Here is a 25905-nt window from a genome sequence, read left to right on the forward strand (position 1 = left end):
TAGTCTGTTGTTCTGATGATGTGTGGTCCCTCAGTAGTCTGTTGTTCTGATGATGTGTGGTCCCTCAGTAGTATGTTGTTCTGATGATGTGTGGTCCCTCAGTAGTCTGTTAATCTGATGATGTGTGGTCCCCCAGTAGTCTGTTGTTCTGATGATGTGTGGTTCCTCAGTAGTCTGTTAATCTGATGATGTGTGGTCCCTCAGTAGTCTGTTGTTCTGATGATGTGTGGTCCCCCAGTAGTCTGTTGTTCTGATGATGTGTGGCCCCTCAGTAGTCTGTTAATCTGATGATGTGTGGTCCCCCAGTAGTCTGTTAATCTGATGATGTGTGGTCCCCCAGTAGTCTGTTAATCTGATGATGTGTGGTCCCCCAGTAGTCTGTTAATCTGATGATGTGTGGTCCCTCAGTAGTCTGTTGTTCTGATGATGTGTGGTCCCCCAGTAGTCTGTTGTTCTGATGATGTGTGGCCCCTCAGTAGTCTGTTAATCTGATGATGTGTGGTCCCCCAGTAGTCTGTTAATCTGATGATGTGTGGTCCCTCAGTAGTCTGTTAATCTGATGATGTGTGGTCCCCCAGTAGTCTGTTAATCTGATGATGTGTGGTCCCTCAGTAGTCTGTTAATCTGATGATGTGTGGTCCCCCAGTAGTCTGTTAATCTGATGATGTGTGGTCCCTCAGTAGTCTGTTGTTCTGATGATGTGTGGTCCCTCAGTAGTCTGTTAATCTGATGATGTGTGGCCCCTCAGTAGTCTGTTAATCTGATGATGTGTGGCCCCTCAGTAGTCTGTTAATCTGATGATGTGTGGCCCCTCAGTAGTCTGTTAATCTGATGATGTGTGGCCCCTCAGTAGTCTGTTGTTCTGATGATGTGTGGTCCCTCAGTAGTCTGTTAATCTGATGATGTGTGGCCCCTCAGTAGTCTGTTAATCTGATGATGTGTGGTCCCCCAGTAGTCTGTTAATCTGATGATGTGTGGTCCCTCAGTAGTCTGTTAATCTGATGATGTGTGGTCCCTCAGTAGTCTGTTGTTCTGATGATGTGTGGTCCCTCAGTAGTCTGTTAATCTGATGATGTGTGGCCCCTCAGTAGTCTGTTAATCTGATGATGTGTGGCCCCTCAGTAGTCTGTTGTTCTGATGATGTGTGGTCCCTCAGTAGTCTGTTAATCTGATGATGTGTGGCCCCTCAGTAGTCTGTTAATCTGATGATGTGTGGCCCCTCAGTAGTCTGTTAATCTGATGATGTGTGGCCCCTCAGTAGTCTGTTGTTCTGATGATGTGTGGTCCCTCAGTAGTCTGTTAATCTGATGATGTGTGGCCCCTCAGTAGTCTGTTAATCTGATGATGTGTGGTCCCTCAGTAGTCTGTTAATCTGATGATGTGTGGTCCCCCAGTAGTCTGTTAATCTGATGATGTGTGGTCCCTCAGTAGTCTGTTGTTCTGATGATGTGTGGTCCCCCAGTAGTCTGTTGATCTGATGATGTGTGGTCCCTCAGTAGTCTGTTAATCTGATGATGTGTGGTCCCCCAGTAGTCTGTTAATCTGATGATGTGTGGTCCCCCAGTAGTCTGTTGTTCTGATGATGTGTGGTCCCCCAGTAGTCTGTTGATCTGATGATGTGTGGTCCCTCAGTAGTCTGTTGTTCTGATGATGTGTGGTCCCTCAGTAGTCTGTTGTTCTGATGATGTGTGGTCCCTCAGTAGTCTGTTGTTCTGATGATGTGTGGTCCCTCAGTAGTCTGTTAATCTGATGATGTGTGGTCCCTCAGTAGTCTGTTGTTCTGATGATGTGTGGTCCCTCAGTAGTCTGTTGTTCTGATGATGTGTGGTCCCTCAGTAGTCTGTTAATCTGATGATATGTGGCCCTCAGAAGTCTGTTGTTCTGATGATGTGTGGCCCCTCAGTAGTCTGTTGTTCTGTTGATGTATGGTCCCACAGTAGTCTGTTGTTCTGATGATGTGTGGTCCCTCAGTAGTCTGTTGTTCTGATGATGTGTGGCCCCTCAGTAGTCTGTTGTTCTGATGATGTGTGGTCCCTCAGTAGTCTGTTGTTCTGATGATGTGTGGCCCCTCAGTAGTCTGTTAATCTGATGATGTGTGGTCCCTCAGTAGTCTGTTGTTCTGATGATGTGTGGTCCCTCAGTAGTCTGTTGTTCTGATGATGTGTGGTCCCTCGGTAGTCTGTTAATCTGATGATGTGTGGCCCCTCAGTAGTCTGTTAATCTGATGATGTGTGGTCCCTCAGTAGTCTGTTGTTCTGATGATGTGTGGTCCCTCAGTAGTCTGTTGTTCTGATGATGTGTGGTCCCTCAGTAGTCTGTTGTTCTGATGATGTTTGGTCCCTCAGTAGTCTGTTGTTCTGATGATGTGTGGTCCCTCAGTAGTCTGTTAATCTGATGATGTGTGGCCCCTCAGTAGTCTGTTAATCTGATGATGTGTGGTCCCTCAGTAGTCTGTTGTTCTGATGATGTGTGGTCCCTCAGTAGTCTGTTGTTCTGATGATGTGTGGTCCCTCAGTAGTCTGTTAATCTGATGATGTGTGGTCCCCCAGTAGTCTGTTAATCTGATGATGTGTGGTCCCCCAGTAGTCTGTTGTTCTGATGATGTGTGGTCCCCCAGTAGTCTGTTGATCTGATGATGTGTGGTCCCTCAGTAGTCTGTTGTTCTGATGATGTGTGGTCCCTCAGTAGTCTGTTGTTCTGATGATGTGTGGTCCCTCAGTAGTCTGTTGTTCTGATGATGTGTGGTCCCTCAGTAGTCTGTTAATCTGATGATGTGTGGTCCCTCAGTAGTCTGTTGTTCTGATGATGTGTGGTCCCTCAGTAGTCTGTTGTTCTGATGATGTGTGGTCCCTCAGTAGTCTGTTAATCTGATGATATGTGGCCCTCAGAAGTCTGTTGTTCTGATGATGTGTGGCCCCTCAGTAGTCTGTTGTTCTGTTGATGTATGGTCCCACAGTAGTCTGTTGTTCTGATGATGTGTGGTCCCTCAGTAGTCTGTTGTTCTGATGATGTGTGGCCCCTCAGTAGTCTGTTGTTCTGATGATGTGTGGTCCCTCAGTAGTCTGTTGTTCTGATGATGTGTGGCCCCTCAGTAGTCTGTTAATCTGATGATGTGTGGTCCCTCAGTAGTCTGTTGTTCTGATGATGTGTGGTCCCTCAGTAGTCTGTTGTTCTGATGATGTGTAGTCCCTCGGTAGTCTGTTAATCTGATGATGTGTGGCCCCTCAGTAGTCTGTTAATCTGATGATGTGTGGTCCCTCAGTAGTCTGTTGTTCTGATGATGTGTGGTCCCTCAGTAGTCTGTTGTTCTGATGATGTGTGGTCCCTCAGTAGTCTGTTGTTCTGATGATGTGTGGTCCCTCAGTAGTCTGTTGTTCTGATGATGTGTGGTCCCTCAGTAGTCTGTTAATCTGATGATGTGTGGCCCCTCAGTAGTCTGTTAATCTGATGATGTGTGGTCCCTCAGTAGTCTGTTGTTCTGATGATGTGTGGTCCCTCAGTAGTCTGTTGTTCTGATGATGTGTGGTCCCTCAGTAGTATGTTGTTCTGATGATGTGTGGTCCCTCAGTAGTCTGTTAATCTGATGATGTGTGGTCCCCCAGTAGTCTGTTGTTCTGATGATGTGTGGTTCCTCAGTAGTCTGTTAATCTGATGATGTGTGGTCCATCAGTAGTCTGTTGTTCTGATGATGTGTGGTCCCCCAGTAGTCTGTTGTTCTGATGATGTGTGGCCCCTCAGTAGTCTGTTAATCTGATGATGTGTGGTCCCCCAGTAGTCTGTTAATCTGATGATGTGTGGTCCCCCAGTAGTCTGTTAATCTGATGATGTGTGGTCCCCCAGTAGTCTGTTAATCTGATGATGTGTGGTCCCTCAGTAGTCTGTTGTTCTGATGATGTGTGGTCCCCCAGTAGTCTGTTGTTCTGATGATGTGTGGCCCCTCAGTAGTCTGTTAATCTGATGATGTGTGGTCCCCCAGTAGTCTGTTAATCTGATGATGTGTGGTCCCTCAGTAGTCTGTTAATCTGATGATGTGTGGTCCCCCAGTAGTCTGTTAATCTGATGATAAGTGGTCCCTCAGTAGTCTGTTAATCTGATGATGTGTGGTCCCCCAGTAGTCTGTTAATCTGATGATGTGTGGTCCCTCAGTAGTCTGTTGTTCTGATGATGTGTGGTCCCTCAGTAGTCTGTTAATCTGATGATGTGTGGCCCCTCAGTAGTCTGTTAATCTGATGATGTGTGGCCCCTCAGTAGTCTGTTAATCTGATGATGTGTGGCCCCTCAGTAGTCTGTTAATCTGATGATGTGTGGCCCCTCAGTAGTCTGTTGTTCTGATGATGTGTGGTCCCTCAGTAGTCTGTTAATCTGATGATGTGTGGCCCCTCAGTAGTCTGTTAATCTGATGATGTGTGGTCCCCCAGTAGTCTGTTAATCTGATGATGTGTGGTCCCTCAGTAGTCTGTTAATCTGATGATGTGTGGTCCCTCAGTAGTCTGTTGTTCTGATGATGTGTGGTCCCTCAGTAGTCTGTTAATCTGATGATGTGTGGCCCCTCAGTAGTCTGTTAATCTGATGATGTGTGGCCCCTCAGTAGTCTGTTGTTCTGATGATGTGTGGTCCCTCAGTAGTCTGTTAATCTGATGATGTGTGGCCCCTCAGTAGTCTGTTAATCTGATGATGTGTGGCCCCTCAGTAGTCTGTTAATCTGATGATGTGTGGCCCCTCAGTAGTCTGTTGTTCTGATGATGTGTGGTCCCTCAGTAGTCTGTTAATCTGATGATGTGTGGCCCCTCAGTAGTCTGTTAATCTGATGATGTGTGGTCCCTCAGTAGTCTGTTAATCTGATGATGTGTGGTCCCCCAGTAGTCTGTTAATCTGATGATGTGTGGTCCCTCAGTAGTCTGTTGTTCTGATGATGTGTGGTCCCCCAGTAGTCTGTTGATCTGATGATGTGTGGTCCCTCAGTAGTCTGTTAATCTGATGATGTGTGGTCCCCCAGTAGTCTGTTAATCTGATGATGTGTGGTCCCCCAGTAGTCTGTTGTTCTGATGATGTGTGGTCCCCCAGTAGTCTGTTGATCTGATGATGTGTGGTCCCTCAGTAGTCTGTTGTTCTGATGATGTGTGGTCCCTCAGTAGTCTGTTGTTCTGATGATGTGTGGTCCCTCAGTAGTCTGTTGTTCTGATGATGTGTGGTCCCTCAGTAGTCTGTTAATCTGATGATGTGTGGTCCCTCAGTAGTCTGTTGTTCTGATGATGTGTGGTCCCTCAGTAGTCTGTTGTTCTGATGATGTGTGGTCCCTCAGTAGTCTGTTAATCTGATGATATGTGGCCCTCAGAAGTCTGTTGTTCTGATGATGTGTGGCCCCACAGTAGTCTGTTGTTCTGTTGATGTATGGTCCCACAGTAGTCTGTTGTTCTGATGATGTGTGGTCCCTCAGTAGTCTGTTGTTCTGATGATGTGTGGCCCCTCAGTAGTCTGTTGTTCTGATGATGTGTGGTCCCTCAGTAGTCTGTTGTTCTGATGATGTGTGGCCCCTCAGTAGTCTGTTAATCTGATGATGTGTGGTCCCTCAGTAGTCTGTTGTTCTGATGATGTGTGGTCCCTCAGTAGTCTGTTGTTCTGATGATGTGTGGTCCCTCGGTAGTCTGTTAATCTGATGATGTGTGGCCCCTCAGTAGTCTGTTAATCTGATGATGTGTGGTCCCTCAGTAGTCTGTTGTTCTGATGATGTGTGGTCCCTCAGTAGTCTGTTGTTCTGATGATGTGTGGTCCCTCAGTAGTCTGTTGTTCTGATGATGTGTGGTCCCTCAGTAGTCTGTTGTTCTGATGATGTGTGGTCCCTCAGTAGTCTGTTAATCTGATGATGTGTGGCCCCTCAGTAGTCTGTTAATCTGATGATGTGTGGTCCCTCAGTAGTCTGTTGTTCTGATGATGTGTGGTCCCTCAGTAGTCTGTTGTTCTGATGATGTGTGGTCCCTCAGTAGTATGTTGTTCTGATGATGTGTGGTCCCTCAGTAGTCTGTTAATCTGATGATGTGTGGTCCCCCAGTAGTCTGTTGTTCTGATGATGTGTGGTTCCTCAGTAGTCTGTTAATCTGATGATGTGTGGTCCCTCAGTAGTCTGTTGTTCTGATGATGTGTGGTCCCCCAGTAGTCTGTTGTTCTGATGATGTGTGGCCCCTCAGTAGTCTGTTAATCTGATGATGTGTGGTCCCCCAGTAGTCTGTTAATCTGATGATGTGTGGTCCCCCAGTAGTCTGTTAATCTGATGATGTGTGGTCCCCCAGTAGTCTGTTAATCTGATGATGTGTGGTCCCTCAGTAGTCTGTTGTTCTGATGATGTGTGGTCCCCCAGTAGTCTGTTGTTCTGATGATGTGTGGCCCCTCAGTAGTCTGTTAATCTGATGATGTGTGGTCCCCCAGTAGTCTGTTAATCTGATGATGTGTGGTCCCTCAGTAGTCTGTTAATCTGATGATGTGTGGTCCCCCAGTAGTCTGTTAATCTGATGATGTGTGGTCCCTCAGTAGTCTGTTAATCTGATGATGTGTGGTCCCCCAGTAGTCTGTTAATCTGATGATGTGTGGTCCCTCAGTAGTCTGTTGTTCTGATGATGTGTGGTCCCTCAGTAGTCTGTTAATCTGATGATGTGTGGCCGCTCAGTAGTCTGTTAATCTGATGATGTGTGGTCCCTCAGTAGTCTGTTAATCTGATGATGTGTGGCCCCTCAGTAGTCTGTTAATCTGATGATGTGTGGCCCCTCAGTAGTCTGTTGTTCTGATGATGTGTGGTCCCTCAGTAGTCTGTTAATCTGATGATGTGTGGCCCCTCAGTAGTCTGTTAATCTGATGATGTGTGGTCCCCCAGTAGTCTGTTAATCTGATGATGTGTGGTCCCTCAGTAGTCTGTTAATCTGATGATGTGTGGTCCCTCAGTAGTCTGTTGTTCTGATGATGTGTGGTCCCTCAGTAGTCTGTTAATCTGATGATGTGTGGCCCCTCAGTAGTCTGTTAATCTGATGATGTGTGGCCCCTCAGTAGTCTGTTGTTCTGATGATGTGTGGTCCCTCAGTAGTCTGTTAATCTGATGATGTGTGGCCCCTCAGTAGTCTGTTAATCTGATGATGTGTGGCCCCTCAGTAGTCTGTTAATCTGATGATGTGTGGCCCCTCAGTAGTCTGTTGTTCTGATGATGTGTGGTCCCTCAGTAGTCTGTTAATCTGATGATGTGTGGCCCCTCAGTAGTCTGTTAATCTGATGATGTGTGGTCCCTCAGTAGTCTGTTAATCTGATGATGTGTGGTCCCCCAGTAGTCTGTTAATCTGATGATGTGTGGTCCCTCAGTAGTCTGTTGTTCTGATGATGTGTGGTCCCCCAGTAGTCTGTTGATCTGATGATGTGTGGTCCCTCAGTAGTCTGTTAATCTGATGATGTGTGGTCCCCCAGTAGTCTGTTAATCTGATGATGTGTGGTCCCTCAGTAGTCTGTTAATCTGATGATGTGTGGTCCCTCAGTAGTCTGTTAATCTGATGATGTGTGGTCCCTCAGTAGTCTGTTAATCTGATGATGTGTGGTCCCTCAGTAGTCTGTTAATCTGATGATGTGTGGTCCCTCAGTAGTCTGTTGTTCTGATGATGTGTGGCCCCTCAGTAGTCTGTTGTTCTGATGATGTGTGGTCCCTCAGTAGTCTGTTAATCTGATGATGTGTGGTCCCTCAGTAGTCTGTTGTTCTGATGATGTGTGGTCCCTCAGTAGTCTGTTAATCTGATGATGTGTGGTTCCTCAGTAGTCTGTTGATCTGATGATGTGTGGTCCCTCAGTAGTCTGTTAATCTGATGATGTGTGGTCCCCCAGTAGTCTGTTAATCTGATTTTGTGTGGTCCCTCAGTAGTCTGTTAATCTGATGATGTGTGGTCCCTCAGTAGTCTGTTAATCTGATGATGTGTGGTCCCTCAGTAGTCTGTTAATCTGATGATGTGTGGTCCCTCAGTAGTCTGTTAATCTGATGATGTGTGGTCCTCAGTAGTCTGTTAATCTGATGATGTGTGGTCCCTCAGTAGTCTGTTAATCTGATGATGTGTGGCCCCTCAGTAGTCTGTTAATCTGATGATGTGTGGTCCCTCAGTAGTCTGTTAATCTGATGATGTGTGGTCCCTCAGTAGTCTGTTGTTCTGATGATGTGTGGCCCCTCAGTAGTCTGTTAATCTGATGATGTGTGGCCCCTCAGTAGTCTGTTAATCTGATGATGTGTGGTCCCTCAGTAGTCTGTTAATCTGATGATGTGTGGCCCCTCAGTAGTCTGTTAATCTGATGATGTGTGGCCCCTCAGTAGTCTGTTAATCTGATGATGTGTGGTCCCTCAGTAGTCTGTTAATCTGATGATGTGTGGCCCTCAGTAGTCTGTTAATCTGATGATGTGTGGTCCCTCAGTAGTCTGTTAATCTGATGATGTGTGGCCCCTCAGTAGTCTGTTAATCTGATGATGTGTGGTCCCTCAGTAGTCTGTTGTTCTGATGATGTGTGGCCCCTCAGTAGTCTGTTAATCTGATGATGTGTGGGCCCTCAGTAGTCTGTTGTTCTGATGATGTGTGGTCCCTCAGTAGTCTGTTGTTCTGATGATGTGTGGTCCCTCAGTAGTCTGTTGTTCTGATGATGTGTGGTCCCCCAGTAGTCTGTTAATCTGATGATGTGTGGTCCCTCAGTAGTCTGTTAATCTGATGATGTGTGGTCCCTCAGTAGTCTGTTGTTCTGATGATGTGTGGCCCCTCAGTAGTCTGTTAATCTGATGATGTGTGGTCCCTCAGTAGTCTGTTGTTCTGATGATGTGTGGCCCCTCAGTAGTCTGTTAATCTGATGATGTGTGGTCCCTCAGTAGTCTGTTGTTCTGATGATGTGTGGCCCCTCAGTAGTCTGTTAATCTGATGATGTGTGGTCCCTCAGTAGTCTGTTGTTCTGATGATGTGTGGCCCCTCAGTAGTCTGTTGTTCTGATGATGTGTGGTCCCTCAGTAGTCTGTTAATCTGATGATGTGTGGTCCCTCAGTAGTCTGTTAATCTGATGATGTGTGGCCCCTCAGTAGTCTGTTGTTCTGATGATGTGTGGTCCCTCAGTAGTCTGTTAATCTGATGATGTGTGGTCCCTCAGTAGTCTGTTAATCTGATGATGTGTGGCCCTCAGTAGTCTGTTAATCTGATGATGTGTGGTCCCCCAGTAGTCTGTTAATCTGATGATGTGTGGCCCCTCAGTAGTCTGTTAATCTGATGATGTGTGGCCCCTCAGTAGTCTGTTAATCTGATGATGTGTGGTCCCTCAGTAGTCTGTTGTTCTGATGATGTGTGGCCCCTCAGTAGTCTGTTAATCTGATGATGTGTGGTCCCTCAGTAGTCTGTTGTTCTGATGATGTGTGGTCCCTCAGTAGTCTGTTGTTCTGATGATGTGTGGTCCCTCGGTAGTCTGTTAATCTGATGATGTGTGGCCCCTCAGTAGTCTGTTAATCTGATGATGTGTGGTCCCTCAGTAGTCTGTTGTTCTGATGATGTGTGGTCCCTCAGTAGTCTGTTGTTCTGATGATGTGTGGTCCCTCAGTAGTCTGTTGTTCTGATGATGTGTGGTCCCTCAGTAGTCTGTTGTTCTGATGATGTGTGGTCCCTCAGTAGTCTGTTAATCTGATGATGTGTGGCCCCTCAGTAGTCTGTTAATCTGATGATGTGTGGTCCCTCAGTAGTCTGTTGTTCTGATGATGTGTGGTCCCTCAGTAGTCTGTTGTTCTGATGATGTGTGGTCCCTCAGTAGTATGTTGTTCTGATGATGTGTGGTCCCTCAGTAGTCTGTTAATCTGATGATGTGTGGTCCCCCAGTAGTCTGTTGTTCTGATGATGTGTGGTTCCTCAGTAGTCTGTTAATCTGATGATGTGTGGTCCCTCAGTAGTCTGTTGTTCTGATGATGTGTGGTCCCCCAGTAGTCTGTTGTTCTGATGATGTGTGGCCCCTCAGTAGTCTGTTAATCTGATGATGTGTGGTCCCCCAGTAGTCTGTTAATCTGATGATGTGTGGTCCCCCAGTAGTCTGTTAATCTGATGATGTGTGGTCCCCCAGTAGTCTGTTAATCTGATGATGTGTGGTCCCTCAGTAGTCTGTTGTTCTGATGATGTGTGGTCCCCCAGTAGTCTGTTGTTCTGATGATGTGTGGCCCCTCAGTAGTCTGTTAATCTGATGATGTGTGGTCCCCCAGTAGTCTGTTAATCTGATGATGTGTGGTCCCTCAGTAGTCTGTTAATCTGATGATGTGTGGTCCCCCAGTAGTCTGTTAATCTGATGATGTGTGGTCCCTCAGTAGTCTGTTAATCTGATGATGTGTGGTCCCCCAGTAGTCTGTTAATCTGATGATGTGTGGTCCCTCAGTAGTCTGTTGTTCTGATGATGTGTGGTCCCTCAGTAGTCTGTTAATCTGATGATGTGTGGCCCCTCAGTAGTCTGTTAATCTGATGATGTGTGGCCCCTCAGTAGTCTGTTAATCTGATGATGTGTGGCCCCTCAGTAGTCTGTTAATCTGATGATGTGTGGCCCCTCAGTAGTCTGTTGTTCTGATGATGTGTGGTCCCTCAGTAGTCTGTTAATCTGATGATGTGTGGCCCCTCAGTAGTCTGTTAATCTGATGATGTGTGGTCCCCCAGTAGTCTGTTAATCTGATGATGTGTGGTCCCTCAGTAGTCTGTTAATCTGATGATGTGTGGTCCCTCAGTAGTCTGTTGTTCTGATGATGTGTGGTCCCTCAGTAGTCTGTTAATCTGATGATGTGTGGCCCCTCAGTAGTCTGTTAATCTGATGATGTGTGGCCCCTCAGTAGTCTGTTGTTCTGATGATGTGTGGTCCCTCAGTAGTCTGTTAATCTGATGATGTGTGGCCCCTCAGTAGTCTGTTAATCTGATGATGTGTGGCCCCTCAGTAGTCTGTTAATCTGATGATGTGTGGCCCCTCAGTAGTCTGTTGTTCTGATGATGTGTGGTCCCTCAGTAGTCTGTTAATCTGATGATGTGTGGCCCCTCAGTAGTCTGTTAATCTGATGATGTGTGGTCCCTCAGTAGTCTGTTAATCTGATGATGTGTGGTCCCCCAGTAGTCTGTTAATCTGATGATGTGTGGTCCCTCAGTAGTCTGTTGTTCTGATGATGTGTGGTCCCCCAGTAGTCTGTTGATCTGATGATGTGTGGTCCCTCAGTAGTCTGTTAATCTGATGATGTGTGGTCCCCCAGTAGTCTGTTAATCTGATGATGTGTGGTCCCTCAGTAGTCTGTTAATCTGATGATGTGTGGTCCCTCAGTAGTCTGTTAATCTGATGATGTGTGGTCCCTCAGTAGTCTGTTAATCTGATGATGTGTGGTCCCTCAGTAGTCTGTTAATCTGATGATGTGTTGTCCCTCAGTAGTCTGTTGTTCTGATGATGTGTGGCCCCTCAGTAGTCTGTTGTTCTGATGATGTGTGGTCCCTCAGTAGTCTGTTAATCTGATGATGTGTGGTCCCTCAGTAGTCTGTTGTTCTGATGATGTGTGGTCCCTCAGTAGTCTGTTAATCTGATGATGTGTGGTTCCTCAGTAGTCTGTTGATCTGATGATGTGTGGTCCCTCAGTAGTCTGTTAATCTGATGATGTGTGGTCCCCCAGTAGTCTGTTAATCTGATTTTGTGTGGTCCCTCAGTAGTCTGTTAATCTGATGATGTGTGGTCCCTCAGTAGTCTGTTAATCTGATGATGTGTGGTCCCTCAGTAGTCTGTTAATCTGATGATGTGTGGTCCCTCAGTAGTCTGTTAATCTGATGATGTGTGGTCCTCAGTAGTCTGTTAATCTGATGATGTGTGGTCCCTCAGTAGTCTGTTAATCTGATGATGTGTGGCCCCTCAGTAGTCTGTTAATCTGATGATGTGTGGTCCCTCAGTAGTCTGTTAATCTGATGATGTGTGGTCCCTCAGTAGTCTGTTGTTCTGATGATGTGTGGCCCCTCAGTAGTCTGTTAATCTGATGATGTGTGGCCCCTCAGTAGTCTGTTAATCTGATGATGTGTGGCCCCTCAGTAGTCTGTTAATCTGATGATGTGTGGCCCCTCAGTAGTCTGTTAATCTGATGATGTGTGGTCCCTCAGTAGTCTGTTAATCTGATGATGTGTGGCCCTCAGTAGTCTGTTAATCTGATGATGTGTGGTCCCTCAGTAGTCTGTTAATCTGATGATGTGTGGCCCCTCAGTAGTCTGTTAATCTGATGATGTGTGGTCCCTCAGTAGTCTGTTGTTCTGATGATGTGTGGCCCCTCAGTAGTCTGTTAATCTGATGATGTGTGGGCCCTCAGTAGTCTGTTGTTCTGATGATGTGTGGTCCCTCAGTAGTCTGTTGTTCTGATGATGTGTGGTCCCTCAGTAGTCTGTTGTTCTGATGATGTGTGGTCCCCCAGTAGTCTGTTAATCTGATGATGTGTGGCCCCTCAGTAGTCTGTTGTTCTGATGATGTGTGGTCCCTCAGTAGTCTGTTAATCTGATGATGTGTGGTCCCTCAGTAGTCTGTTAATCTGATGATGTGTGGCCCTCAGTAGTCTGTTAATCTGATGATGTGTGGTCCCCCAGTAGTCTGTTAATCTGATGATGTGTGGCCCCTCAGTAGTCTGTTAATCTGATGATGTGTGGCCCCTCAGTAGTCTGTTAATCTGATGATGTGTGGTCCCTCAGTAGTCTGTTGTTCTGATGATGTGTGGCCCCTCAGTAGTCTGTTAATCTGATGATGTGTGGTCCCTCAGTAGTCTGTTGTTCTGATGATGTGTGGTCCCTCAGTAGTCTGTTGTTCTGATGATGTGTGGTCCCTCGGTAGTCTGTTAATCTGATGATGTGTGGCCCCTCAGTAGTCTGTTAATCTGATGATGTGTGGTCCCTCAGTAGTCTGTTGTTCTGATGATGTGTGGTCCCTCAGTAGTCTGTTGTTCTGATGATGTGTGGTCCCTCAGTAGTCTGTTGTTCTGATGATGTGTGGTCCCTCAGTAGTCTGTTGTTCTGATGATGTGTGGTCCCTCAGTAGTCTGTTAATCTGATGATGTGTGGCCCCTCAGTAGTCTGTTAATCTGATGATGTGTGGTCCCTCAGTAGTCTGTTGTTCTGATGATGTGTGGTCCCTCAGTAGTCTGTTGTTCTGATGATGTGTGGTCCCTCAGTAGTATGTTGTTCTGATGATGTGTGGTCCCTCAGTAGTCTGTTAATCTGATGATGTGTGGTCCCCCAGTAGTCTGTTGTTCTGATGATGTGTGGTTCCTCAGTAGTCTGTTAATCTGATGATGTGTGGTCCCTCAGTAGTCTGTTGTTCTGATGATGTGTGGTCCCCCAGTAGTCTGTTGTTCTGATGATGTGTGGCCCCTCAGTAGTCTGTTAATCTGATGATGTGTGGTCCCCCAGTAGTCTGTTAATCTGATGATGTGTGGTCCCCCAGTAGTCTGTTAATCTGATGATGTGTGGTCCCCCAGTAGTCTGTTAATCTGATGATGTGTGGTCCCTCAGTAGTCTGTTGTTCTGATGATGTGTGGTCCCCCAGTAGTCTGTTGTTCTGATGATGTGTGGCCCCTCAGTAGTCTGTTAATCTGATGATGTGTGGTCCCCCAGTAGTCTGTTAATCTGATGATGTGTGGTCCCTCAGTAGTCTGTTAATCTGATGATGTGTGGTCCCCCAGTAGTCTGTTAATCTGATGATGTGTGGTCCCTCAGTAGTCTGTTAATCTGATGATGTGTGGTCCCCCAGTAGTCTGTTAATCTGATGATGTGTGGTCCCTCAGTAGTCTGTTGTTCTGATGATGTGTGGTCCCTCAGTAGTCTGTTAATCTGATGATGTGTGGCCCCTCAGTAGTCTGTTAATCTGATGATGTGTGGCCCCTCAGTAGTCTGTTAATCTGATGATGTGTGGCCCCTCAGTAGTCTGTTAATCTGATGATGTGTGGCCCCTCAGTAGTCTGTTGTTCTGATGATGTGTGGTCCCTCAGTAGTCTGTTAATCTGATGATGTGTGGCCCCTCAGTAGTCTGTTAATCTGATGATGTGTGGTCCCCCAGTAGTCTGTTAATCTGATGATGTGTGGTCCCTCAGTAGTCTGTTAATCTGATGATGTGTGGTCCCTCAGTAGTCTGTTGTTCTGATGATGTGTGGTCCCTCAGTAGTCTGTTAATCTGATGATGTGTGGCCCCTCAGTAGTCTGTTAATCTGATGATGTGTGGCCCCTCAGTAGTCTGTTGTTCTGATGATGTGTGGTCCCTCAGTAGTCTGTTAATCTGATGATGTGTGGCCCCTCAGTAGTCTGTTAATCTGATGATGTGTGGCCCCTCAGTAGTCTGTTAATCTGATGATGTGTGGCCCCTCAGTAGTCTGTTGTTCTGATGATGTGTGGTCCCTCAGTAGTCTGTTAATCTGATGATGTGTGGCCCCTCAGTAGTCTGTTAATCTGATGATGTGTGGTCCCTCAGTAGTCTGTTAATCTGATGATGTGTGGTCCCCCAGTAGTCTGTTAATCTGATGATGTGTGGTCCCTCAGTAGTCTGTTGTTCTGATGATGTGTGGTCCCCCAGTAGTCTGTTGATCTGATGATGTGTGGTCCCTCAGTAGTCTGTTAATCTGATGATGTGTGGTCCCCCAGTAGTCTGTTAATCTGATGATGTGTGGTCCCTCAGTAGTCTGTTAATCTGATGATGTGTGGTCCCTCAGTAGTCTGTTAATCTGATGATGTGTGGTCCCTCAGTAGTCTGTTAATCTGATGATGTGTGGTCCCTCAGTAGTCTGTTAATCTGATGATGTGTTGTCCCTCAGTAGTCTGTTGTTCTGATGATGTGTGGCCCCTCAGTAGTCTGTTGTTCTGATGATGTGTGGTCCCTCAGTAGTCTGTTAATCTGATGATGTGTGGTCCCTCAGTAGTCTGTTGTTCTGATGATGTGTGGTCCCTCAGTAGTCTGTTAATCTGATGATGTGTGGTTCCTCAGTAGTCTGTTGATCTGATGATGTGTGGTCCCTCAGTAGTCTGTTAATCTGATGATGTGTGGTCCCCCAGTAGTCTGTTAATCTGATTTTGTGTGGTCCCTCAGTAGTCTGTTAATCTGATGATGTGTGGTCCCTCAGTAGTCTGTTAATCTGATGATGTGTGGTCCCTCAGTAGTCTGTTAATCTGATGATGTGTGGTCCCTCAGTAGTCTGTTAATCTGATGATGTGTGGTCCTCAGTAGTCTGTTAATCTGATGATGTGTGGTCCCTCAGTAGTCTGTTAATCTGATGATGTGTGGCCCCTCAGTAGTCTGTTAATCTGATGATGTGTGGTCCCTCAGTAGTCTGTTAATCTGATGATGTGTGGTCCCTCAGTAGTCTGTTGTTCTGATGATGTGTGGCCCCTCAGTAGTCTGTTAATCTGATGATGTGTGGCCCCTCAGTAGTCTGTTAATCTGATGATGTGTGGCCCCTCAGTAGTCTGTTAATCTGATGATGTGTGGCCCCTCAGTAGTCTGTTAATCTGATGATGTGTGGTCCCTCAGTAGTCTGTTAATCTGATGATGTGTGGCCCTCAGTAGTCTGTTAATCTGATGATGTGTGGTCCCTCAGTAGTCTGTTAATCTGATGATGTGTGGCCCCTCAGTAGTCTGTTAATCTGATGATGTGTGGTCCCTCAGTAGTCTGTTGTTCTGATGATGTGTGGCCCCTCAGTAGTCTGTTAATCTGATGATGTGTGGGCCCTCAGTAGTCTGTTGTTCTGATGATGTGTGGTCCCTCAGTAGTCTGTTGTTCTGATGATGTGTGGTCCCTCAGTAGTCTGTTGTTCTGATGATGTGTGGTCCCCCAGTAGTCTGTTAATCTGATGATGTGTGGTCCCTCAGTAGTCTGTTAATCTGATGATGTGTGGTCCCTCAGTAGTCTGTTGTTCTGATGATGTGTGGCCCCTCAGTAGTCTGTTAATCTGATGATGTGTGGTCCCTCAGTAGTCTGTTGTTCTGATGATGTGTGGCCCCTCAGTAGTCTGTTAATCTGATGATGTGTGGTCCCTCAGTAGTCTGTTGTTCTGATGATGTGTGGCCCCTCAGTAGTCTGTTAATCTGATGATGTGTGGTCCCTCAGTAGTCTGTTGTTCTGATGATGTGTGGCCCCTCAGTAGTCTGTTGTTCTGATGATGTGTTGTCCCTCAGTAGTCTGTTAATCTGATGATGTGTGGTCCCTCAGTAGTCTGTTAATCTGATGATGTGTGGCCCCTCAGTAGTCTGTTGTTCTGATGATGTGTGGTCCCTCAGTAGTCTGTTAATCTGATGATGTGTGGTCCCTCAGTAGTCTGTTAATCTGATGATGTGTGGCCCTCAGTAGTCTGTTAATCTGATGATGTGTGGTCCCCCAGTAGTCTGTTAATCTGATGATGTGTGGCCCCTCAGTAGTCTGTTAATCTGATGATGTGTGGCCCCTCAGTAGTCTGTTAATCTGATGATGTGTGGTCCCTCAGTAGTCTGTTGTTCTGATGATGTGTGGCCCCTCAGTAGTCTGTTAATCTGATGATGTGTGGTCCCTCAGTAGTCTGTTGTTCTGATGATGTGTGGCCCCTCAGTAGTCTGTTAATCTGATGATGTGTGGTCCCTCAGTAGTCTGTTGTTCTGATGATGTGTGGCCCCTCAGTAGTCTGTTGTTCTGATGATGTGTGGTCCCTCAGTAGTCTGTTAATCTGATGATGTGTGGTCCCTCAGTAGTCTGTTAATCTGATGATGTGTGGCCCCTCAGTAGTCTGTTAATCTGATGATGTGTGGTCCCTCAGTAGTCTGTTAATCTGATGATGTGTGGTCCCTCAGTAGTCTGTTAATCTGATGATGTGTGGCCCTCAGTAGTCTGTTAATCTGATGATGTGTGGTCCCCCAGTAGTCTGTTAATCTGATGATGTGTGGCCCCTCAGTAGTCTGTTAATCTGATGATGTGTGGCCCCTCAGTAGTCTGTTAATCTGATGATGTGTGGTCCCTCAGTAGTCTGTTAATCTGATGATGTGTGGCCCCTCAGTAGTCTGTTAATCTGATGATGTGTGGCCCCTCAGTAGTCTGTTAATCTGATGATGTGTGGTCCCCCAGTAGTCTGTTAATCTGATGATGTGTGGTCCCTCAGTAGTCTGTTAATCTGATGATGTGTGGCCCCTCAGTAGTCTGTTAATCTGATGATGTGTGGTCCCTCAGTAGTCTGTTGTTCTGATGATGTGTGGTCCCTCAGTAGTCTGTTGTTCTGATGATGTGTGGTCCCTCAGTAGTCTGTTAATCTGATGATGTGTGGTCCCTCAGTAGTCTGTTGTTCTGATGATGTGTGGTCCCTCAGTAGTCTGTTAATCTGATGATGTGTGGTCCCTCAGTAGTCTGTTAATCTGATGATGTGTGGTCCCTCAGTAGTCTGTTAATCTGATGATGTGTGGTCCCTCAGTAGTCTGTTAATCTGATGATGTGTGGCCCCTCAGTAGTCTGTTAATCTGATGATGTGTGGTCCCCCAGTAGTCTGTTAATCTGATGATGTGTGGTCCCTCAGTAGTCTGTTAATCTGATGATGTGTGGTCCCTCAGTAGTCTGTTAATCTGATGATGTGTGGTCCTCAGTAGTCTGTTAATCTGATGATGTGTGGTCCCTCAGTAGTCTGTTAATCTGATGATGTGTGGCCCCTCAGTAGTCTGTTAATCTGATGATGTGTGGTCCCTCAGTAGTCTGTTAATCTGATGATGTGTGGTCCCTCAGTAGTCTGTTAATCTGATGATGTGTGGCCCCCCAGTAGTCTGTTAATCTGATGATGTGTGGTCCCTCAGTAGTCTGTTGTTCTGATGATGTGTGGTCCCTCAGTAGTCTGTTAATCTGATGATGTGTGGCCCCCCAGTAGTCTGTTAATCTGATGATGTGTGGTCCCTCAGTAGTCTGTTAATCTGATGATGTGTGGCCCCTCAGTAGTCTGTTAATCTGATGATGTGTGGCCCCTCAGTAGTCTGTTAATCTGATGATGTGTGGCCCCTCAGTAGTCTGTTGTTCTGATGATGTGTGGTCCCTCAGTAGTCTGTTAATCTGATGATGTGTGGTCCCTCAGTAGTCTGTTAATCTGATGATGTGTGGCCCCTCAGTAGTCTGTTAATCTGATGATGTGTGGCCCCTCAGTAGTCTGTTAATCTGATGATGTGTGGTCCCTCAGTAGTCTGTTAATCTGATGATGTGTGGCCCTCAGTAGTCTGTTAATCTGATGATGTGTGGTCCCTCAGTAGTCTGTTAATCTGATGATGTGTGGTCCCTCAGTAGTCTGTTAATCTGATGATGTGTGGCCCCTCAGTAGTCTGTTGTTCTGATGATGTGTGGTCCCTCAGTAGTCTGTTGTTCTGATGATGTGTGGCCCCTCAGTAGTCTGTTAATCTGATGATGTGTGGCCCCCCAGTAGTCTGTTAATCTGATGATGTGTGGCCCCTCAGTAGTCTGTTAATCTGATGATGTGTGGCCCCCCAGTAGTGTTCCCAGAGGAGCTGGGTCAGAGTGTTCCTCTAACGGACGCGGAGCAGAGGGAGCTGCTGTACGTTCCCCTGGAGGGGGAGTGGGGCGCCGCCAACAGGAACCACGAGTGTCAACGCATCGTCAACGCCATCGACCAGCTCACCACGCTTGGTATGTATGACCTCATCACTGTGAGACAGACACTGATGTAATCACCACGACACATGCTAATGCTATGACGTCATCACTACTACTCAGAGCTGACGCACTTTGACAACATCACATATATTGGTCAATCCAGCTCATCATTGGCTTCACTTCACATAATACAATCACTTCACATAATACAATCACTTCACTTCACTTCACATAATACAATCACTTCACTTCACTTCACATAATACAATCACTTCACTTCACTTCACATAATACAATCACTTCACTTCACTTCACATAATACAATCACTTCACTTCACTTCACTTAATACAATCACTTCACTTCACTTCACATAATACAATCACTTCACTTCACTTCACATAATATAATCACTTCACTTCACTTAATACAATCACTTCACTTCACTTCACATAATACAATCACTTCACTTCACTTCACATAATACAATCACTTCACTTCACTTCACTTAATACAATCACTTCACTTCACTTCACATAATACAATCACTTCACTTCACTTCACATAATACAATCACTTCACTTCACTTCACATAATACAATCACTTCACTTCACTTCACTTAATACAATCACTTCACTTCACTTCACATAATACAATCACTTCACTTCACTTCACATAATACAATCACTTCACTTCACTTCACATAATACAATCACTTCACTTCACTTCACATAATACAATCACTTCACTTCACTTCACTTAATACAATCACTTCACTTCACACATTTAAACAATCACTTCACTTCACTTCACATAATACAATCACTTCACTTCACTTCACATAATACAATCACTTCACTTCACATAATACAATCACTTCACTTCACTTCACTTAATACAATCACTTCACTTCACTTCACATAATACAATCACTTCACTTCACTTCACATAATACAATCACTTCACTTCACTTCACATAATACAATCACTTCACTTCACATAATACAATCACTTCACTTCACTTCACTTAATACAATCACTTCACTTCACTTCACATAATACAATCACTTCACTTCACTTCACATAATACAATCACTTCACTTCACTTCACATAATACAATCACTTCACTTCACTTCACATAATACAATCACTTCACTTCACTTCACATAATACAATCACTTCACTTCACATAATACAATCACTTCACTTCACATAATATAATCACTTCACTTCACATAATATAATCACTTCACTTCACTTCACATAATATAATCACATAATATAATCACTTCCTATAGTCACTTCACATCACAGGAGGTTGGTGGCACCTTAATTTGGGAGGATGGTAACAGACACATGGTTTCCATGGTTTCCAGGTGTTTGATGCCATTCCATTTGCTCCGTTCCAGCCATTATTATGAGCCGTTCTCTCCTCAGCAGCCTCCACTGCTTCACGTAATATAATCGCTTCACATAATATAACCACATAATATAATCACGTCACATAATATGATCACATCTCATCATATAATGACATCATCACTTCACATCATATAATCAAATCACATCACATAATATAATCACATCAAAATCAAATCAAATCAAATGTTATTGGCCACATGCGCCGAATACAACAGGTGCAGACATTACAGTGAAATGCTTACTTACAGCCCTTAACCAACAATGCATTTATTTTAAATAAAAAAGTAAAATTAAACAACAAAAAAGTGTTGAGAAAAAAGAGCAAAAGTCAAATTAAATAACAGTAGGGAGCCTATATACAGGGGGTACCGGTGCAGAGTCAATGTGCGGGGGCACCGGCTAGTTGAGGTAGTTGAAGTAATAGAGTTAAAGTGGGTAGAGTTAAAGTGACTATGCATAAATAATTAACAGAGTAGCAGCAGTGTAAAAATATGGGGTGGGGGGGGCAGTGCAAGTAGCCCGGGTAGCCATGATTAGCTGTTCAGGAGTCTTATGGCTTGGGGGTAGAAACTGTTGAGAAGTCTTTTGGACCTAGACTTGGCACTCCGGTACCGCTTGCCGTGCGGTAGCAGAGAGAACAGTAGTCTGTTGTTCTGATGATGTGTGGTCCCTCAGTAGTCTATATTTCTAGGGTGGCTGGATTCTTTGACAATTTTGAGGGCCTTCCTCTGACACCGCCTGGTATAGAGGTCCTGGATGGCAGGAAGCTTGGCCCCAGTGATGTACTGGGCTGTACGCACTACCCTCTGTAGTGCCTTGCGGTCGGAGGCCAAGCAGTTGCCATACCAGACGGTGATGCAACCAGTCAGGATGCTCTCGATGGTGCAGCTGTATAACTTTTTGAGGATCTGAGGACCCATGCCAAATCTTTTCAGTCTCCTGAGGGGGAATAGGCTTTGTCGTGCCCTCTTCACGACTGTCTTGGTGTGTTTGGACCATGATAGTTTGTTGGTGATGTGGATACCAAGGAACTTGAAGCTCTCAACCTGTTCCACTACAGCCCCGTCGATGAGAATGGGGGCGTGCTCAGTCCTCTTTTTTTCCCTGTAGTCCACAATCATCTCCTTTGTCTTGGTCACGTTGAGGGAGAGGTTGTTATCCTGGCACCACACGGCCAGGTCTCTGACCTCCTCCCTATAGGCTGTCTCATCGTTGTCGGTGATCAGGCCTACCACTGTTGTGTCGTCGGCAAACTTAATGATGGTGTTGGAGTTGTGCCTGGCCATGCAGGCATTTTGTTGGGTAACAGATCAGCTTCCGGAACTCATAAGAGTCGCCTTCTATCTTCAATATAATCGTTCATTCAGAAGGTTAAACCCATAGGTCTTAGGCCCGCTGTAAATGAAATTAGATGACCGTTATTCATGTGATTTTACTGCAGTGAGTACAGTAGCCTAATATGCTTGTAATGTTGATGAAATACGAACGCTATAGGCTAATAGGACAAGCTCGCACCACAGCATCTGATTATTCATTATGAATAGGATTTATTTGATTTATTTTGTTTACATTCTTCATTGTAACCACAAAGTCACAAATAACTGAACACACACACGAGCAGATTAACTTGGTCAAAAATGTTCTTTATTAAAGACTATCAGAAAGAATGTGTTGCTACTTATTTAAGCCACAAATGAGTGAATCTGTGTGCCTGGCTGAGTGGATGAGCTGAACTCTTCAGAAACCAACGGCAAAGTTACTATTGAAGGTTGGCCGATTTAGAAGGCTATTTTGCAGCATAAAGCTATATTTGTAAAGTTATTGTAATGTTTTGCAAGTCATTTTGTGGCACAGTCTCCGTGGATTTCTCTCCCGACAGCCAGAGACAGTAGCCACAGCTCAAAATTGCTTAAATTTGATAATTTATGACGATTGAATATGAAGTTCTTCAAAGTAATTGAATGACAGGCATTGCTTTTTCAAAATAGACTATATCGAAAAAATATATTGTGTTTGCTAGGCTTAGGTGCATGGCTGAGAGGAGAGAGACTATTGGCTGAGAGGAGAGAGACTATTGGCTGAGAGGAGAGTGACTATTGGCCGAGAGGAGAGCGACTATTGACCGAGAGGAGAGTGACTATTGACCGAGAGGAGAGCGACTATTGGCTGAGAGGAGAGTGACTATTGGCTGAGAGGAGAGCAACTATTGGCTGAGAGGAGAGAGACTATTGGCTGAAAGGAGAGAGACTATTGGACAGAAACATTAAGTTGTTTAGTGGTTCACACCCTCCATTAAGTCCTACATAAGACCAGTCTAATTTCCCATTAGTAGTAAGGTATGTGGGGAACCCCCCACCCCCTGGGTGTGCCTGTGTATTTACAGGTTAAAGCCTAGAGGCCTAATAGAAAATCCACAGTTGTGAAATGCATAAAACATTTAATTGGCTGAGATAGAATCTACATTTCATATGTATTTCTCTGCGCCCCTCACTGCATCAAGACCGCCTGCTTTATGAGGAAGGTCATAAAAAACATGATACTAAGACAAGGTATTTAAAAAGAACAGAATGGCATGTTTTAAGTTGTATTTATCTGTGATTTGTAGCCGAGGCTAAATGGCTGTGCCATCAACTTGTTCATTTAGCAGATATCACTTGCGTATATTTTGTCAACACACATATTTTACAGTAAGAATATAAAGGAATATAACATAACATTTTAATTTCTCTTAGAATAAAAACCTTAGTGTGGCCTTTCGAGTGGCGCAACAGTCTAAGGCACTGCATCGCAGTGCTTGAGGCATCACTACAGACCCGGGTTCGATCCCAGGCTGTGCCACAGTCGGCCATGACCGGGAGACTCATGAGGCGGCGCACAATTGTCCCGGCGTCGTCCGGGTTAGGGGAGGGTTTGGCTGGCCGGGATTTCCTTGTCCCATCGCGCTCTAGTGACTCCTTGTGGCGGGCCGGGCACTTGCAAGCTGACTTTGGTCACCAGCTGGGCAGTGTTTCCTCTGACACGTTGGTGCGGCGGGCTTCCGGGTTCAGCGAGCAGTGCGGCGGGCTTCCGGGTTCAGCGAGCAGTGCGGCGGGCTTCCGGGTTCAGCGAGCAGTGCGGCGGGCTTCCGGGTTCAGCGAGCAGTGCGGCGGGCTTCCGGGTTCAGCGAGCAGTGCGGCGGGCTTCCGGGTTCAGCGAGCAGTGCGGCGGGCTTCCGGGTTCAGCGAGCAGTGCGGCGGGCTTCCGGGTTCAGCGAGCAGTGCGGCGGGCTTCCGGGTTCAGCGAGCAGTGCGGCTGGCTTCCGGGTTCAGCGAGCAGTGCGGCGGGCTTCCGGGTTCAGCGAGCAGTGCGGCGGGCTTCCGGGTTCAGCGAGCAGTGCGGCGGGCTTCCGGGTTCAGCGAGCAGTGCGGCGGGCTTCCGGGTTCAGCGAGCAGTGCGGCGGGCTTCCGGGTTCAGCGAGCAGTGCGGCGGGCTTCCGGGTTCAGCGAGCAGTGCGGCGGGCTTCCGGGTTCAGCGAGCAGTGCGGCGGGCTTCCGGGTTCAGCGAGCAGTGCGGCGGGCTTCCGGGTTCAGCGAGCAGTGCGGCGGGCTTCCGGGTTCAGCGAGCAGTGCGGCTGGCTTCCGGGTTCAGCGAGCAGTGCGGCGGGCTTCCGGGTTCAGCGAGCAGTGCGGCGGGCTTCCGGGTTCAGCGAGCAGTGCGGCGGGCTTCCGGGTTCAGCGAGCAGTGCGGCGGGCTTCCGGGTTCAGCGAGCAGTGCGGCGGGCTTCCGGGTTCAGCGAGCAGTGCGGCGGGCTTCCGGGTTCAGCGAGCAGTGCGGCTGGCTTCCGGGTTCAGCGAGCAGTGCGGCGGGCTTCCGGGTTCAGCGAGCAGTGCGGCGGGCTTCCGGGTTCAGCGAGCAGTGCGGCTGGCTTCCGGGTTCAGCGAGCAGTGCGGCGGGCTTCCGGGTTCAGCGAGCAGTGCGGCGGGCTTCCGGGTTCAGCGAGCAGTGCGGCGGGCTTCCGGGTTCAGCGAGCAGTGCGGCGGGCTTCCGGGTTCAGCGAGCAGTGCGGCGGGCTTCCGGGTTCAGCGAGCAGTGCGGCGGGCTTCCGGGTTCAGCGAGCAGTGCGGCGGGCTTCCGGGTTCAGCGAGCAGTGCGGCGGGCTTCCGGGTTCAGCGAGCAGTGCGGCGGGCTTCCGGGTTCAGCGAGCAGTGCGGCGGGCTTCCGGGTTCAGCGAGCAGTGCGGCGGGCTTCCGGGTTCAGCGAGCAGTGCGGCTGGCTTCCGGGTTCAGCGAGCAGTGCGGCGGGCTTCCGGGTTCAGCGAGCAGTGCGGCGGGCTTCCGGGTTCAGCGAGCAGTGCGGCTGGCTTCCGGGTTCAGCGAGCAGTGCGGCGGGCTTCCGGGTTCAGCGAGCAGTGCGGCGGGCTTCCGGGTTCAGCGAGCAGTGCGGCGGGCTTCCGGGTTCAGCGAGCAGTGCGGCGGGCTTCCGGGTTCAGCGAGCAGTGCGGCGGGCTTCCGGGTTCAGCGAGCAGTGCGGCGGGCTTCCGGGTTCAGCGAGCAGTGCGGCGGGCTTCCGGGTTCAGCGAGCAGTGCGGCGGGCTTCCGGGTTCAGCGAGCAGTGCGGCGGGCTTCCGGGTTCAGCGAGCAGTGCGGCGGGCTTCCGGGTTCAGCGAGCAGTGCGGCGGGCTTCCGGGTTCAGCGAGCAGTGCGGCGGGCTTCCGGGTTCAGCGAGCAGTGCGGCTGGCTTCCGGGTTAAGCGAGCAGTGTGTCAAGATGCAATGCGGCTTGGCAGGGTCGTGTTTCGGAGGACGCATGGCTCTCGACCTTCCCCTTTCTCAAGTCTGTACGGGAGTTGCAGCGATGGGACAAGACTGTAACTACCAATTGCAGTGTAACAACAGTTCTAGTAAGTAATATGCTACAGTCCAGTCACCGCTTCTGCTGACAAAGTAGAAACAACATGTATTTTTCCGGGTGTGCATGCTGGAGAGAGGAAATGCAATTATTACACTATTGTTCTAAATTCAATCACGGTATTGAATCATGAAGTCATGAAGTCGTGCACAGTTATCAGTTTACAGTATATCTGGTTTCCATCACCCATTCATCCATTGACATCATTCATTCAGTGAGGAGAGAGACTGATTAGTGCCAACGCTTTATACCGAACCCAACAGAACCCAACAGCAGAATCAGCATTCTAACTCCCCCTTGCTGTGACACTATACCGTACTATACCATAATGGACCTCAATGCACTGTAGCATAACCTCAACTTTGAATTCAGGAACCACTGAATAGAGAGGGCACCGGGGTGGGGTGGGTGGGGGGGGGGGGGGGGGGTGTTCAGCAGGACATTTTGGAACATTCAGATAGCATATTTCTATGTAGAACAAACATGCTTCTCCGACATGTAGAATAAGGAATCACATTGGCTCTATTTGTGGAATTTCTATATGCAACATTGGACAATGTTTGGCTGAAGGTGGCCATGACACCAGACCAACAAGAATGGTACTGAGCTCTGGTACTCAGTGATCTGGAGGGTCCCTCTGGTGGCCATCTGGAGACGCAGCTAACACTAAGACATCTGGAGACACAGCTAACACTAAGACATCTGGAGACACAGCTAACACTAAGACATCTGGAGACACAGCTAACACTAAGACATCTGGAGACACAGCTAACACTAAGACATCTGGAGACACAGCTAACACTAAGACATCTGGAGACGCCGCTAACACTAAGACATCTGGAGACACAGCTAACACTAAGACATCTGGAGACGCAGCTAACACTAAGACATCTGGAGACACAGCTAACACTAAGACATCTGGAGACGCAGCTAACACTAAGACATCTGGAGACACAGCTAACACTAAGACATCTGGAGGGACAGCTAACACTA

The 25905-nt window shown here is 47.2% G+C and overlaps 1 protein-coding gene across 1 annotated transcript in view; it reads left to right on the top strand.

The window, feature by feature from the left end:
* LOC311122567 (PH-interacting protein-like) overlaps positions 1-25905 on the top strand; it is a 138202-nt gene that overhangs the window by 95000 nt on the left and 17297 nt on the right. The window contains exon 31 of the mRNA XM_084196911.1: positions 18482-18637. Coding sequence (XP_084053037.1) covers positions 18482-18637 — 156 coding nt within the window. The remainder of the gene's footprint in view (positions 1-18481; positions 18638-25905) is intronic.

Source organism: Coregonus lavaretus (genome assembly GCF_964263955.1).
Source record: "Coregonus lavaretus genome assembly, contig: HAP1_SCAFFOLD_490, whole genome shotgun sequence".
Taxonomy (NCBI): domain Eukaryota; kingdom Metazoa; phylum Chordata; class Actinopteri; order Salmoniformes; family Salmonidae; genus Coregonus; species Coregonus lavaretus.